We start from the raw sequence: 13,266 nt of genomic DNA, 5'->3' as shown, positions 1-13,266 counted from the left end.
AGGGGACACGGGTTCGAGCCCTGGTCCGGGAAGACCCCACATGCCATGGAGCAGCTGGGCCCGTGAGCCACAATTACTGAACTTGCGCATCTGGAGCCTGTGCTCTGCAACAAGAGAGGCCGCGACAGTGAGAGGCCCGCGCACCGCGATGAAGAGTGGCCCCCGCTCGCTGCAACTAGAGAAAGCTCTCGCACAGAAACGAAGACCCAACACAGCAAAAATAAATAAGTAAATAAACTCCTAGCCCCAACATCTTCTTTAAAAAAAAAAAAAACCAATACCCTTTCCACTGTGACTGATGCTGTGTCTGGGGTGTGCCTCCAGGTCTGCTTGTTGCCAGCAGAGTCCCACAATCCCAGAAGCACTGACCTAGATGATCTGCTTAGCTCCTGCAAGGGGTCTCTGAGGCCGGCTGTGGTAATGGGGAACGAGCAGCATCACAGGTGTTCACGTGAAGGTGGAGCAGAGAAGGGGAGGCTGCTCCCAGAGTCCACAAGCCAGAATGCATATTCCTCACCAGCCGTGGGCCTCACTCTGCCACAGATGCAGCTGTCGATTACCGAGCCAGCGTGGTCTCTCTGAGAGGTGCAGGAATTCCCACTTTGCAGACGAAGGAACTGAGGCACGGCGAGTTGAGTCAGTTGCCCAGAGTCCCACGGTGTAGCCACTGTCAGAGCCAGGCCTGGAGTCTGGGGCTCTCAAACCCCCAAGCTGGGGAGTCTGGCATTACACAGGGCAGGAGGAAGAGAGCAGTTTGTGCTTCCAGCTGTGACGGAGGAGAGGCCTACAGGGCCCAAGCACTGAGAGGTGGCTGCCTAGGGAGGTGGCTAGGGTTCAGCAACAGCTCGGGGAGATGAGCCACCTTCCTCCCAGGGGTCAGAGGGTTTGGGGCGATTGGGAAAGGACGGAGGGGAAGGGTGGCCAGGGGCCGAGGGCTGTGCTGAGCGCCTGTTGACCCCCTCCACAGCAATACTTCATCCTCCTTATCATCACGGACGGTGTCATCAGCGACATGGAGGAGACGCGGCACGCCGTGGTGCAGGCCTCCAAGCTGCCCATGTCCATCATCATCGTGGGCGTGGGTAACGCCGACTTCGCTGCCATGGAGTTCCTGGACGGGGACAACCGCACGCTGCGCTCCCACACAGGGGAGGAGGCAGCTCGCGATATCGTGCAGTTCGTGCCCTTTCGAGAATTCCGCAACGTGAGTGTGGGCCCGGGCTGGGGAGGAGGCGGTTACAGGACCCCAGCAACCATAGTTAATAATCCAGAATGAAGGCACTGGGATTGTCTGCCCAACCCTAGGCTCCTCTACCCTCAGCTCTGTTGACTACGTACCTCCTGAGAGCCTACTACCCGCCTGGCACCATGCAAGGCCCTGCCCCCAGGTGAGGCCATATGACAGTTGCATGAGCACTTGCTTCTGCAAGCTGACAGAACTCAAGGGAGTAGTGCCCAGTCCAGACTGGGGCTCCAGGACAGGGGTTCCCGGAGGACCTGCCCTCTAAACCTGAATCAGAAGTCGGCGTCATCCATGCGGGGGAAAGCACTCCAGTAGAAAGAGATGAGAGTAAGGCCCAGAGGCGTGAGGGGCTTTCCAGGAAATCAAACCTCGCCAGCCGCCTCTCTTCAGGTGGAAAACAGGGCCCATCTTAGGATGGCCTCCTCTCCCTGAGGGCCGCTCTAGGAGGAACTGGTGGCCTCCCTTGCTCCTGGAGGTGGCTCTGGTCCTATCTGCAGGTGACCCAGGTCTGCTTACAAGGAGGCTGGCATTAGCTCCCTGGTTGCTGTCCTTGCAGCTGGGCCCGCAGGCAGCCCCAGAGGGATCAGTCTGTCAGATGCCAGCCTGGCGCCTAGCTTTCATTTGACCAGAGGCACACTGTATAGCCTCGGGCAAGTCCGTGACCTTTCCTCCTGGCCTCGGCTGCCTCAGCTGTAAGCCTCAGGGTGCTGTGGCTCAGGTCCTGGGAGCCAGTCCCAGCAAGAACTGGCCACTCCGATTTGTAACCACTGGTGCTCACATCTCTGCCCAGTACCCTCTGGGTTTGCCTGAGCTAGTTCAGTTCCTTCCTCTCGAACGTGAGCTTCCTGAGGACAAATGCTGGGTGTTGGCCACCCAGGCACTGCATGGACACTGAACGAGCTCCTGGTGTGCCCAGCCTGTGACTGGGTGCCGAGCAGTGAATCAGACAGTCACAACCCCTTAATACCAGCCAAGAAGGTGCTCAGGAAATGTTTGCCGGATGAGTAGGCCGTGCAGCTCACCTCCACCATCTCTTTCCCCCAAAAGCCTCCCATAGACACATTCATCCAGAAACGTTACTCCTAGGCACCTCGAGTGCTCAGGTAAGAGCTGCACTTAATGTGAAGGAGAGCACTGCTAAGGGTGGGATTTCAGGCCTGGGCTGGGCTGAGGAACGCTAGTTTTAGACAGCTCTGGTCCTCTGCTCTGGTTTTGTCCTCCAGGGACACCTTCTATACCAGCTCCCTGGGCATGGTGCCCCTCACCACTTCATCCAGTGATCCTTTCTCTCTCCTCTCTCCACCCTACCCTGCAGGCGGCAAAAGAGACCTTGGCGAAAGCTGTGCTGGCAGAGCTGCCCCAACAAGTTGTTCAGTATTTCAAGCATAAAAACCTGCCCCCCACCAACTCGGAGCCTGCCTGAGTGCCAGCCCCCACCCAGCAGCAGCATGCCGGCTGGGCCTCCCACCCTCCCCAGGAACATGCACGCTCACCCTGCTTCCTTGTGGGTGGCCTTTTTTTTTTTTTCTTTTAAACTGATCCACATTTTTATTTTCTACAACTGGACCTCCACACCCCCAACTTCCTGCAGCCCAGCTGGGCTTCCTTTATTGGAGTCGATTGATGATACTTCCAGGCCAAACCGGCTTCCTCTCCTCCTCTCCCCACCCTTGCCACTCTTAAGTATTGAATGTACTTTGTATAATTTTAGTGGAATTGTTATTAAAGAGAATAAAATTTTTACAATCATAACTGGCTTTTTCCAAGTAACTAGCTGCAGACTCAAAGGAATGTGTCCCCCTGGTGCATGCTGTGTGGTAGCCTGCACCTAATTCCTACTCTGTTTTTTAATACTGTGATCGTGTTCTACTTGTTATACTCAGGGTAATAAAGGAGTTTCAGATGTCCCTGTGTCAGCTCCTTCCTCAGCTGGGACCTGATGGGCTCACTGATCTGGGAAAGGAAACATGAAAACCCCTTCCCCCCAGCAAGCCTGTGAAATTGGTATAATCACCTCTACTTGGGGACATGCATTCCACACAAACAGTAATGCAGCTGTTAAACTGGCACAGAATTTGGCACATCATACTTGCTCAATAAATATCTGTGGGGCAATGAAATGCACGGTCCCTCCCCAGCCTTCTAGGCCCCAGCAGAGCCCATGCTGGCCCAGCCAACAGCACACGGTGCCCCACCCTTCTTCCTCGTGGTCCACGCTGTCTTATGTACCCCACTCCACCACAGCAGTGGCAGTCGCTGCCACCCATGTGCTCCTCCTGCAGGTCTCTCAGGCACTGGAGTACACCCTGTGGTCTGCAGCATGTGAAAGCCTCTTTGGCTTTAGGATGCTAAACAGGGCTGCTTCTGTCCCTGCTGCAGCAGCCGTTGGTTTCTATCACACACCCCACCCTGGGCTTGGGCCCAACCTCACGAAACCAGCTAGGTGACGCATCTCTGAAACCCCAGCCGTCTGGCCTGTTCCCTTCTCTCCTCCAAAGAACACATCTTTCTCTTTTGTCTACTTCCTCCTTAGAGCTCCAGTCAGCCCCTTTGCCACAGGCTCATGTGCAACCAACAACTCACATTCATATTAATAAGCACATTACAGGCATAATCTTGAACCTTTCCACCAGCCCCTGCCTGTGACCATTTCAGAGATGAGGAAACAAGCAGAGAGGCTAACTGAATCTATTAGAGGCAGAGCCAGAACTCAGCTCCATGTCTGGCCAACTCCACAGAGCCCACACTTGTTCCACTGCACTGAATGTCTTCCCGTGACTATGGGGGAGTCTTCTGCTCAACCTGCTGCTGACTTTGTCCTTCCCCTCCAATGAAACTGGGCAGTCAGACATCTCGACCTACTCTCCCAGGTCAGCAATTCTTACCAGTGGTCTGCTAGACCTGGCTGGTGCGCCAGGGAAGTTCCTAGCTCCAGGTGCCTGGTAAGCTCAGGAGTCGGTGTTTATCTGGTGGGAGCAAGCGAGGGACATCTGTATCCTAGGCTTCCAATCCTCTTCTGATTCCGTGGCCACCAAAAGCCAGCTGAAATATCCTCGAGGGACACCTTCACTTCTGAGAGGGCTGCAGGACTGCAGGGAGCCGTGATTTCCTCAGGGACCTTTGGGAAATCACAGCACAGAAGCCCAGAGGCCAGCTCGGCACTGTGGGTAGAAACCCAGGACCAGCGCATCTGCCTCCTCTGGTTCACACCCAGCCCTTGCTCAGGATAGCTGCAAGACTGCGTGATGGTTGAAATAACACGTGACTGCTTCCTTTACCCTCCCGTTTCGTAGCTGAAGTGTCTAGCTGGATGTCAGATCCAGGGAAGTTTGTATCCAACTCAGCCTGGGGGAATCTGTCAAGTTCTGATCGACCAGAGGCCTCTATAGTGGAACAGCCTTCTCCTCCCAGCCCCACATCCCCTCCTTAGCCCCTCAGGGGATGGGTGTATTGGGGCGACACCTGATGCAGACCTCTCCCTTACACCCCCCCATGGGAATAATTTACCAGATTGGTGAAGCTATGGAGACTGACATCTACTGGGCCGGGTTAAGGTAGACTCCCTGCCTTGCATCAGGGCCCATCATAAATGCTCCAACTCCTATGGGCCACCTACCTCAGTGTGGTGCCGGCAGCCCCCACTTCACAGCTGCATGAGGGAGCAGACCCAGCCATCTTTCTTCCCCCTTCTCTGCCTGAGGTTGGGTGGATCAGTCAAACAAGCCTTCTACTCCCAGCTGGTTTGAGTTCACCAGGGAAAGGAATGTCCTGAACTCCTGACCAGGCAAACCACCACTTAAAAAACAAACCAAGATAAGTTAAATCCTGGGGATGTAATGTGCAGCATGGTGACTATAGTTAATAATAGCAGATTGTATATTTGAAAGTTGCTGAGTAGATCTCAAAAATTTTCATAAGAAAAATATGTTTTGGTAACTATGTGTGGTGATGGATCATTTCACAATATATACAATTATTTAATAATTACATTGTACACCTGAAACTAACGTTATATGTCAACTATTTCAATAAAAACAAACCAAGCCTTGGTGCTGCTATTTGGTTCTTGCACATGGACAGTAGGATGAAAAGTGAACTTGGAAATCTGACTAAAAGGCTCCTTTACCCGTGAATCACCTCCACTGAGGCGTGGGCACCGGCATTTGTTTTAAAGTTTCATTGAAACCACAGAAAACCCGACTTAGAAATAAAGGCTCAAATTAAAATTCTGGTTCTGATACTTACCTGTGTGACCTTGGGCAAGTCAGTGAATCACTGTGAATTTCGGTTTCCTCTATAAAATGTAGAGAAGGGCTGTTTCACAGGACTTTTTTTCAGGATGAAAGACACTACAGTCTGCAAACATCTCAAACAGTGCCTGGCTCGTCCATAGTGGGCCCTCAGTAAATGCTCACCGATAAACAAACCGACATAAGGGATAATGATGTGCATGACCATGTCTGAAACAGTGAGGTAGATGCCCAGCTGATGGCTAAAGCTCACAGTGGAGGTTGTCTCTGGGTTGTGCTGCCCACGGCTCTGTGAAACTGATGCTGGGCCACCTTCTGCCTATTAGTGCTATGACGCTCCCTCTTTCCCTAAACCATTGCTGCAGCAGGTAAGGGAGCAAAATATCAGCCCTTGCCAGCATCACTAAGGCATAAATGGGCAACTGGCTTCTTGTCTTCAACACTATGAAAGTGTTGCCAAGATCTAGCCTCCCACCAAGCAGAACTTGCATTCCATACTGTTACGTGTAAGTGGGCTGGGCACGCCAAGAAATCAAGAAAGATCCAAGTCCAAGTGATGGTGCACTGCCGCTGAGCTCTCTCTCCTTTTTGTTTTTCTGGAGGGGCTTAAGACGACAGCTGAGCTACATACCCACGGTTAGGACACCCGAGCCAAGGAACTGGGTGTGCCTGAGCAATTAACATTTAGCTAAGAGGGAAGCACACAGCAGAAGCTGGTGGTTGGAGCTCTGATGACCAGATCCAACCCGTCATCATGTCAGTGTTCTACCTGCAACTGAGAAATGCCAGTAGGATGGATAAACCTGCCATAAACACCACAGAAGCTCTAGACGATCTACCCGGAAATGGGGGAGGCTGAGGGTAACAGTACTAATGAGGATGGTTACCATTTTCTGAGCATCAGATACCACATCAAATAGCTCTTATAGATCCTCTTTCACCCTCACTAGGAAGTTGGTGTCCTGATTCCTATCTACTGAGGAGGAAACAGAGGCCTGGAGAGGTTAAGGACTTTGCCCAAGTGATCCAGCTAGTAAATGTCTGGCTCCAAGCTCATAGCCACTGTGGTGTAGCCACAGAAGGGGGAACCGAGTTGAGATTCCTGAGAGGTAGCCAGAAGGGAAGAACCCACGAGATAGAAAGAAATGAGGACCCAAGAGACTAGCCTAAACCACTCCTAGTTAGCGGCTTTCAGTCTAGAATGCTCCTGAAAAAGTCTAGAATGCCTTCCCAACTCTGTGTTTGAGAAGCCAGCTTTCTCTCCTCCTGGGTCTGGGCCCAGGGAAGGCAGACATAAACAGGTCACCAGCCAGCTCTGTGGGTCCAGTCACATTGCCCTCCCTGCTTTTTATAGATGGAAAAACAGATGCTGTGGATTTCATGCTCCCTTCCTCCCCACCCAGGTGGGTGACAGGGCCAAAGGTAGATGCTAGCAGGAAGTGCTTGAGAGAGAGGCCGTGGTATGACACAAGCTAGATAATCCAGATAGAGCTGGCAATAGGATTCCTCAGAGACAAGCTTTCTCCCTCACATGGTTCAAAGTTGTAAGAAGACTACCACTCAGGACAACGCAAGCAGGTTTTAAGAAACCACCCCAAACCTTGTTTTTATCCCTTATTACCTAGTTATAAAATCCCAATTATCTATTAAGGCAGGAGAGCTGCATCTTGTGATTTAGAGCAGTGTTTCCTTCCATCCCAGGTTTTCCTATTCTTCTTTGGGTTTGAAACACACAGTCTACACTAGATGTTTTCCAAGGTGACTTCTTCTACTGGGAGACCAGACTTCCTCCACTGGGAGACCTGCTTTGCTGTTCATGGTTTCTACAGAACCTGTGCCTCAGCTCTAGGGCTCTCTGCTAACAGGTACAGTGAAAGATGAAATGATCACTGGTGATTCTCAACTTTTTCTGAGATACCAAGAGCAGAAATCTCAGTCTGATGAGTCTCAACCTCCTTGACACAATCTAGCTGTTACAGTAGATGGGGACGGAGGTGGGAGCACAAGATCCCGTATAAGAAAAGCAAGATCTTATTCTCTGACAGGTTTATTAGCTTTCAAATTAATATAGGTTTTTAATCCCTGCAACCCTTTGTCAACTTCTCCCAACATCGACAGAGGCAATGAGGTATAGTAATGGCCTCTTAAAAGTCAAACCAGCGACTTCCCTGGCGGCCCAGTTGTTAAGACTCTGCGCTCCCACTGCAGGGGGCATGAGTTCGATCCCTGGGGTCAGGGAACTAAGATCCCGCATGCTGTATGGTGCGGCCAAAAGAAACCCAAAAGTCAAACCACATAAAGATGGTGACTTTGGTTCCTCGGTCTGCCTCCTGAAATGATCTGACGTTGCTCTGGGTACGGGCTGTAATAGCAACAGCACAATTGCAGAACAACGAAGTAGAGGAGCAGAAGGTGCCTACACAGTTTTACCTCAACGTCTTGTTTGTAAGGATGGAGCTGATGTGCCTGTACTGACAGTCAGGAACAATTAGCACAGAGTAGCTCTGAAAAGGAAAAAGAATTCACAAGCCATTGGTTATGGGTGAAGGGAAGTCACCATCTGCCAGCGGGCACCAGAGTGTCACTGCTTTGGGAGGGAAAAGGAGTGGGTTTGGAGGAGATCCAGGGGCCTCTGTGCCCACGTTAAAACTGAGTAGCTTCTCTGCCTGCCAGCATCACAGTGTCAACACATTCTGTGTGTGTCTCTCCGTCTCACACCCAAGGAAGTAGAAACAATTGACGTAGGAACCCAGCGGAAGAAAGAACCGTACAGGCTCACTCTTCTGAAGCAGGGGAGCCTACAGCTTTTTGTTGTTGTTAAAAGCTCATGGCCTACCTCTGTCCTCAGGGCCTCCACACCTTGTCTCCCCCTGCCCTTCCCTGCCTCCCTTTAGGGGATGGAGGTGGAGCAGCATGTCTGGGTCTTGGCTGCTCTGTATGGGAAGGGAAGAGCAGGAAGGGCAGCAGGTCAAAGCAGAGGAAAGGACAAGCGTAGCACCTTTAGTCTAGAAGCAGCTTCCATAGTTAGAGGCCACAACTAGAAATGTAGCCAACAGAGAGGGGCCTCAACAGGTTAGAGCCAGAATATGCAGGTGGGTCCCCCTGGCTTGCCATATTAGAATTCCAGGAGCTGCCAGAAATAAGTCACCTCATCCACACACCTACCAGCACTTCTGATCTCTGGCTACAACAAAATAAGGCCTATGTTTGTTTCTCTAAGGTTTAGAGTCTTAAATGGGATTAGGTGGAGGGAGATGGAATAGCCAAGGGTAAGGGAAAACTTCACAATGAACCATGAGTGTTAAGTGACACCCCCTGCAGATGTAGTTTAGAACCTTTACTTAGTCACACAACATCAATAGGTTAGTTCCAGGGCAGTGCGCCATTCCATCACCTGGGACCTTCTCTCCCCCCTGCACACTCCACAACACAGTATAGTCAAACGGCGCCTTCGTCTAGAATAGAATGTTTTAAATGATACCTGTTCAATAACTGTCCTTGCTTCTTTGTGGCGTTGGGAAAGGAAAAAAAAAAGAAACAAAAAACAAGAAAGCAACAGAACCCAAACCCTTTGCAAGCCGCTTGGTACCTATCTTCCCAGGGCATTCTTAGTGGAATTTCTGCTGGGCCCTGACCTCTGCCCTACTACAACAGTGAGGACAGAGGCTGTGGGACAGCTTTGGGCATCCATACTGGAGTAGAAAGAGAAAACAAACACAAGTCGGGCCGCAAGTGGATTCTGGCACATTTTTAGATGAGGTTAAAAACGTCACGGTGTGCACAGGGAGCAGGCAAAGGACTTTTCTGTGGGAGGTAATGCCTGTAGGCAGAATAAACTGTCCAGTCTATTCTTGGGGAGGAGCTCCCTGCGGTAAGAACAGAGGAACTAGGGGGCCTCGAGGAAGGTGTTGGTTCGGAAGATGGAGGAGACGATCTTGCCAGTGGCGTTGATGGTGCCTTCGCTGTCTGAGCTGGACTCAGAGTCGCTGCTCCCAGAGTAGGCACCCAAACCTGGGAGGATGCCGATACAGACGGCAGCGGAGGGGCAGTGGATGGAGGGACCACTCAGAGATGTGCTTCCAAGAGACACGCAGGAAGGGGCTTCTGCAAAAAAGGAGGCAGGACTGTTACTTCATCACCCTTTTCCAAAGGTGATGGTGTGCTTTCCATGTGTAGAGGGCTTTATGTTGGAAGCCTCAAAACAACCCTATGTAGTCAACACTATCGCCATCCTCATTTTTTTTTTTTTTTTTTTGCGGTACGCGGGCCTCTCACTGCTCTGGCCTCTCCCGTTGTGGAACACAGGCTCCGGACACGCAGGCTTAGCGGCCATGGCTCACGGGCCCAGCCGCTCCGGGGCACGTGGGATCTTCCCAGACCGGGGCACGAACCCGTGTCCCCTGCATGGGCAGGCGGACTCTCAACCACTGTGCCATCAGGGAAGCCCTGCCATCCTCATATTAATGTTCCTCGTTTACAACTGAGAAAACTGAAGCCACAGCAGAGAACATTTTAAGACCATGCAGAATATCACCAAGTAGCTGGGGCTCTTTTTGCCCCAGGAAACCCAGAGTCACAGCAGCACCTCCATGCAGAAAGCCTCAACCTAGAAAACACAGGACTTGAAGGTTAGAGGAAAAGTTAAGAACTCTCCTCCACCCCTTTTTCTTCCCTGTTTCCAGCCTCATTTAATCACTGCAACAACCTGGTATATAGATATCCCCCATTTTGCTGATGAGGGAGGTCCAAAACCCAGCTAAGGTTAAAGGCCACTTAGAGTAGAAAACATTAAACTAAATTTGAATCAAAAGATAATGTATTTAAATGATCCCAGAGCTCACCGCAGAGTAAGGGTTGGAGTTCAAACACTGTATCAGGCTGACAAGCATATTACCTTCTAGGGTTTTGCCTTAACAAACCCCTAACACTTCATGTAAATGTGAAAAGGATACATGGTTCCAAGTATATGAAATCAGGAGTAAGCAAAAAATATCACTGAGAAGCAAAGAGAGATCTCCAACAGCCAGTATACATAGTTCATTTGCTTATACAGGAAGTACTAATAAGGGAAGGAAGCTGCTATAGATAAGTAATGTGAAAACATGGAGATGTAGGAAAGTGAGAGCTCACAATGATTGCAGAGGCTACAAGAGGTAACAAGGCTACAAGAAAACAGGCAAATATTTACAATAAGTATCACAAAAGCTAATTTCTTTACGATATAAAGAGTTCTTCCAAAACCAATAACAAACCAACAACTGAACAGAAAAGTAGACAGAAGACACGAATAGTTCACAGAAAAAGAAACAAGTGACTTTTAAACATAGAAGAATAAACAATATAAGGAGGAGTAGGCATCTATATATGTTGCTGAGGGAACGTAGGATAATTCGGCTAAGTCCTTCACACTTAAATGATGTTCATGCAGCACTGTTGACAGTAGAAACCAAAAGGTTCATTAATAGAGGACCAGTGTAATGGACTAGTATTCAGCCATTAAGAAGAATAAAGCATCTCTGTGTGTAATGGTATTGAATGATCTCTAAGATACCATGTGTTAAATGAAAAAGGCAAGGGTGAGTACAAGTTATAATCTGGGGGGGGACATTAAATATGCATGATAATGTATGAAAAAATACATTAAAAACTGGTAACAATGGCTGCTCTGGGGAGAGCAACTGAGTGGCTGAGGACCAGGGAAAACTTAACTTTTTATTCCACACTCTTGTGTCCCTTTTCAATTTACTATTAGGTACATATAACTACCTATTTAGACAACTGTTAAGAAAGCCAAATGCCACAATTCAAAGAGTATCCTAGGACATTCAATTCAGAAGGACCAGCCCCTCTTACCTCTGTAATCCCTGTATTATAGCCAGGAAGGCTGTAGAAGACTGACAGTCCTAATGGCTATCTTCTCCTTATCCATATTCTCCTCAGACTATAAGTCTCTGGAGGACAAGGGCTCCTTCTTCTCTATCCCATCCCCTGGGCATAGAGCAGACGGCCTGGCACAGAGCAGGCCAACATTCACAATGTGTGAGAATGCAGGAAAATGCATAACAGAGTTTCACTGCAAATGGCTAAATTTTAGGGGTGGGAGTGGGGGTGGGGGAAATGTGAAAATTTGGGACATAACATCAAATTAAAAACCATTCATTTACCTGAACATTCATTGTATTACTATTTTCACACATACAAGGATACTTTCAGTATTCTGTGAGAAAAATCGGGTTGTTTAAAAAAAAACAAAAAAACCCGATATCATAAGGGTATGAATCAGTTACTCGGAAAAGTAATTTATGTGAAGTTACTCAGTGAAATGTGTCCTTTTATTAAGTACTTCAAGGGTGAATACAATTTTAGGGTCTATCTTAGAAAAGAAAGATCAAGTTCTGAGTACCTCTGGAGGACTAGAGCCGGCCTAAGGGAAGGATGGAAGCCAGCCACAGAAATGTAACCCAAGGAATCTGGACAACAGGAGCATTAGCACAGTTTAAGCAAAAGGACCAAATCTCCCAATTATCTAGGAAGTTTCAAGAAAGAAAAGAGATTGCAACTCAAACAAATTTCATTCCAAAAGCAGTTAACTGGGACTTCCCTGGCAGTCCAGTGGTTAAGACTTTGCCTTCCAGTGTAGGAGGCAAATTTGGCAATATTTTTCTAAGTTACAAATGTATATCTGACTCAATAATTCTCCTTCTAAGTATTTAACCTGGCATATTACAAATGTGAACAATGATCCATGTACAGGGTTATTTAATGAAACATCATAATAGAGAAAGAATGGAAACAATCTAAATGTTCATCAATAAAAAACAAAATAAATATACTATGGTACAACCATACAATGGATTACTACACAGCCCTAAAAAGGAATGAAAAAAAAAAAAAGGAATGAAGAAGCTCTTTATGCACAGGTATGCTATGATTCCCAAGGTAAGTAAGCAATGAACAGAAGAGTATGTTAATTAAAATAATGATGATGGGGCTTCCACGGTGGCGCAGCGGTTGAGAGTCCACCTGCCGATGCAGGGGACACGGGTTCATGCCCGGGTCCGGGAAGATCCCACATGCCGCGGAGCAGCTAGGCCCATGAGCCATGGCCGCTGAGCCTGTGTGTCTGGAGCCTGTGCTCCGCAACGGGAGAGGCCACAATAGTGAGAGGCCCGTGTACCGCAAAAAAAAAAAAAAAAATGATGATAGGAAATGCAAAACAACATATTAAGTAAATCTTGCCAAAAAATCAACGTGAATTGACCAAGCTCTAGACCTAATTACCATTTTATAGGAAACACAGGATATAAAGGAATCCCATGGGGATGCAATTAGCAAAATCTAGAGTGCAGGAAACTCCACAGGGCAGAGGCCCAGTTTCTTCACAAGTAAAATATAAATGAAACAAAAAATAAATTAAGAAAGAGGAAGAACCCATAGGTTAGATGAGACTGAAAAGGCAGATTAGCCTACTGTTAAGATGCCATAAAATGGCAATATTCCCAAACTGATCTACAGATTCAAGCAATCCCTATCAAAATCCCAGCTGCCTGAATTGACAAGTTCATCCCAAAATTCATATGGAAATGCAAGGGACCTCAAATAGCAAAACAATATTGAAAAAGAACAAACTTGGAGGACTGATACTTCCTGGTTTCAAAACTTACTACAAAGCTAGAATGATCAAAACTGTGTGGTAGGGAATTCCCTGGCAGTCCCGTGGTTAGGACTCCATGCTCTCACTGCCCAGGGACTGGGTTCAATCTCTGGTCAGGG

General features: G+C 48.7%; 2 protein-coding genes across 11 annotated transcripts in view; one reads left to right on the top strand and one right to left on the bottom strand.

Annotated features, from left to right (window-relative positions):
* The window catches only part of CPNE2 (copine 2), a 52,017-nt gene extending 48,868 nt beyond the window's left edge, over positions 1-3,149 (top strand). For 2 of the 4 annotated variants that reach the window (XM_073795559.1, XM_033845688.2), the window contains 2 exons: positions 968-1,204; positions 2,559-3,149. In XM_073795559.1, the coding sequence (XP_073651660.1) occupies positions 968-1,204; positions 2,559-2,666 (345 nt within the window). In that variant the 3' untranslated portion in view covers positions 2,667-3,149. Of the gene's footprint in view, positions 1-2; positions 229-324; positions 586-967; positions 1,205-2,558 lie in introns of those variants that run through there. The other 2 variants (XR_012327869.1, XR_012327870.1) reach the window with 2 other exon arrangements.
* A 5,666-nt stretch (positions 3,150-8,815) lies between these two features.
* Positions 8,816-13,266, bottom strand: part of PSME3IP1 (proteasome activator subunit 3 interacting protein 1) — a 41,097-nt gene continuing 36,646 nt past the window's right edge. For all 7 annotated transcript variants that reach the window (XM_019935782.1, XM_033844511.1, XM_019935778.1 and 4 more), the window contains one exon: positions 8,816-9,597. In XM_019935782.1, the coding sequence (XP_019791341.1) occupies positions 9,380-9,597 (218 nt within the window). In that variant the 3' untranslated portion in view covers positions 8,816-9,379. The remainder of the gene's footprint in view (positions 9,598-13,266) is intronic.

The sequence above is a fragment of the Tursiops truncatus genome, chromosome 19, assembly GCF_011762595.2.
Source record: "Tursiops truncatus isolate mTurTru1 chromosome 19, mTurTru1.mat.Y, whole genome shotgun sequence".
Lineage (NCBI taxonomy): Eukaryota > Metazoa > Chordata > Mammalia > Artiodactyla > Delphinidae > Tursiops > Tursiops truncatus.
Note: the sequence above shows the minus strand (reverse complement) of the source record. Positions and strands in the feature narration are given on the sequence as shown.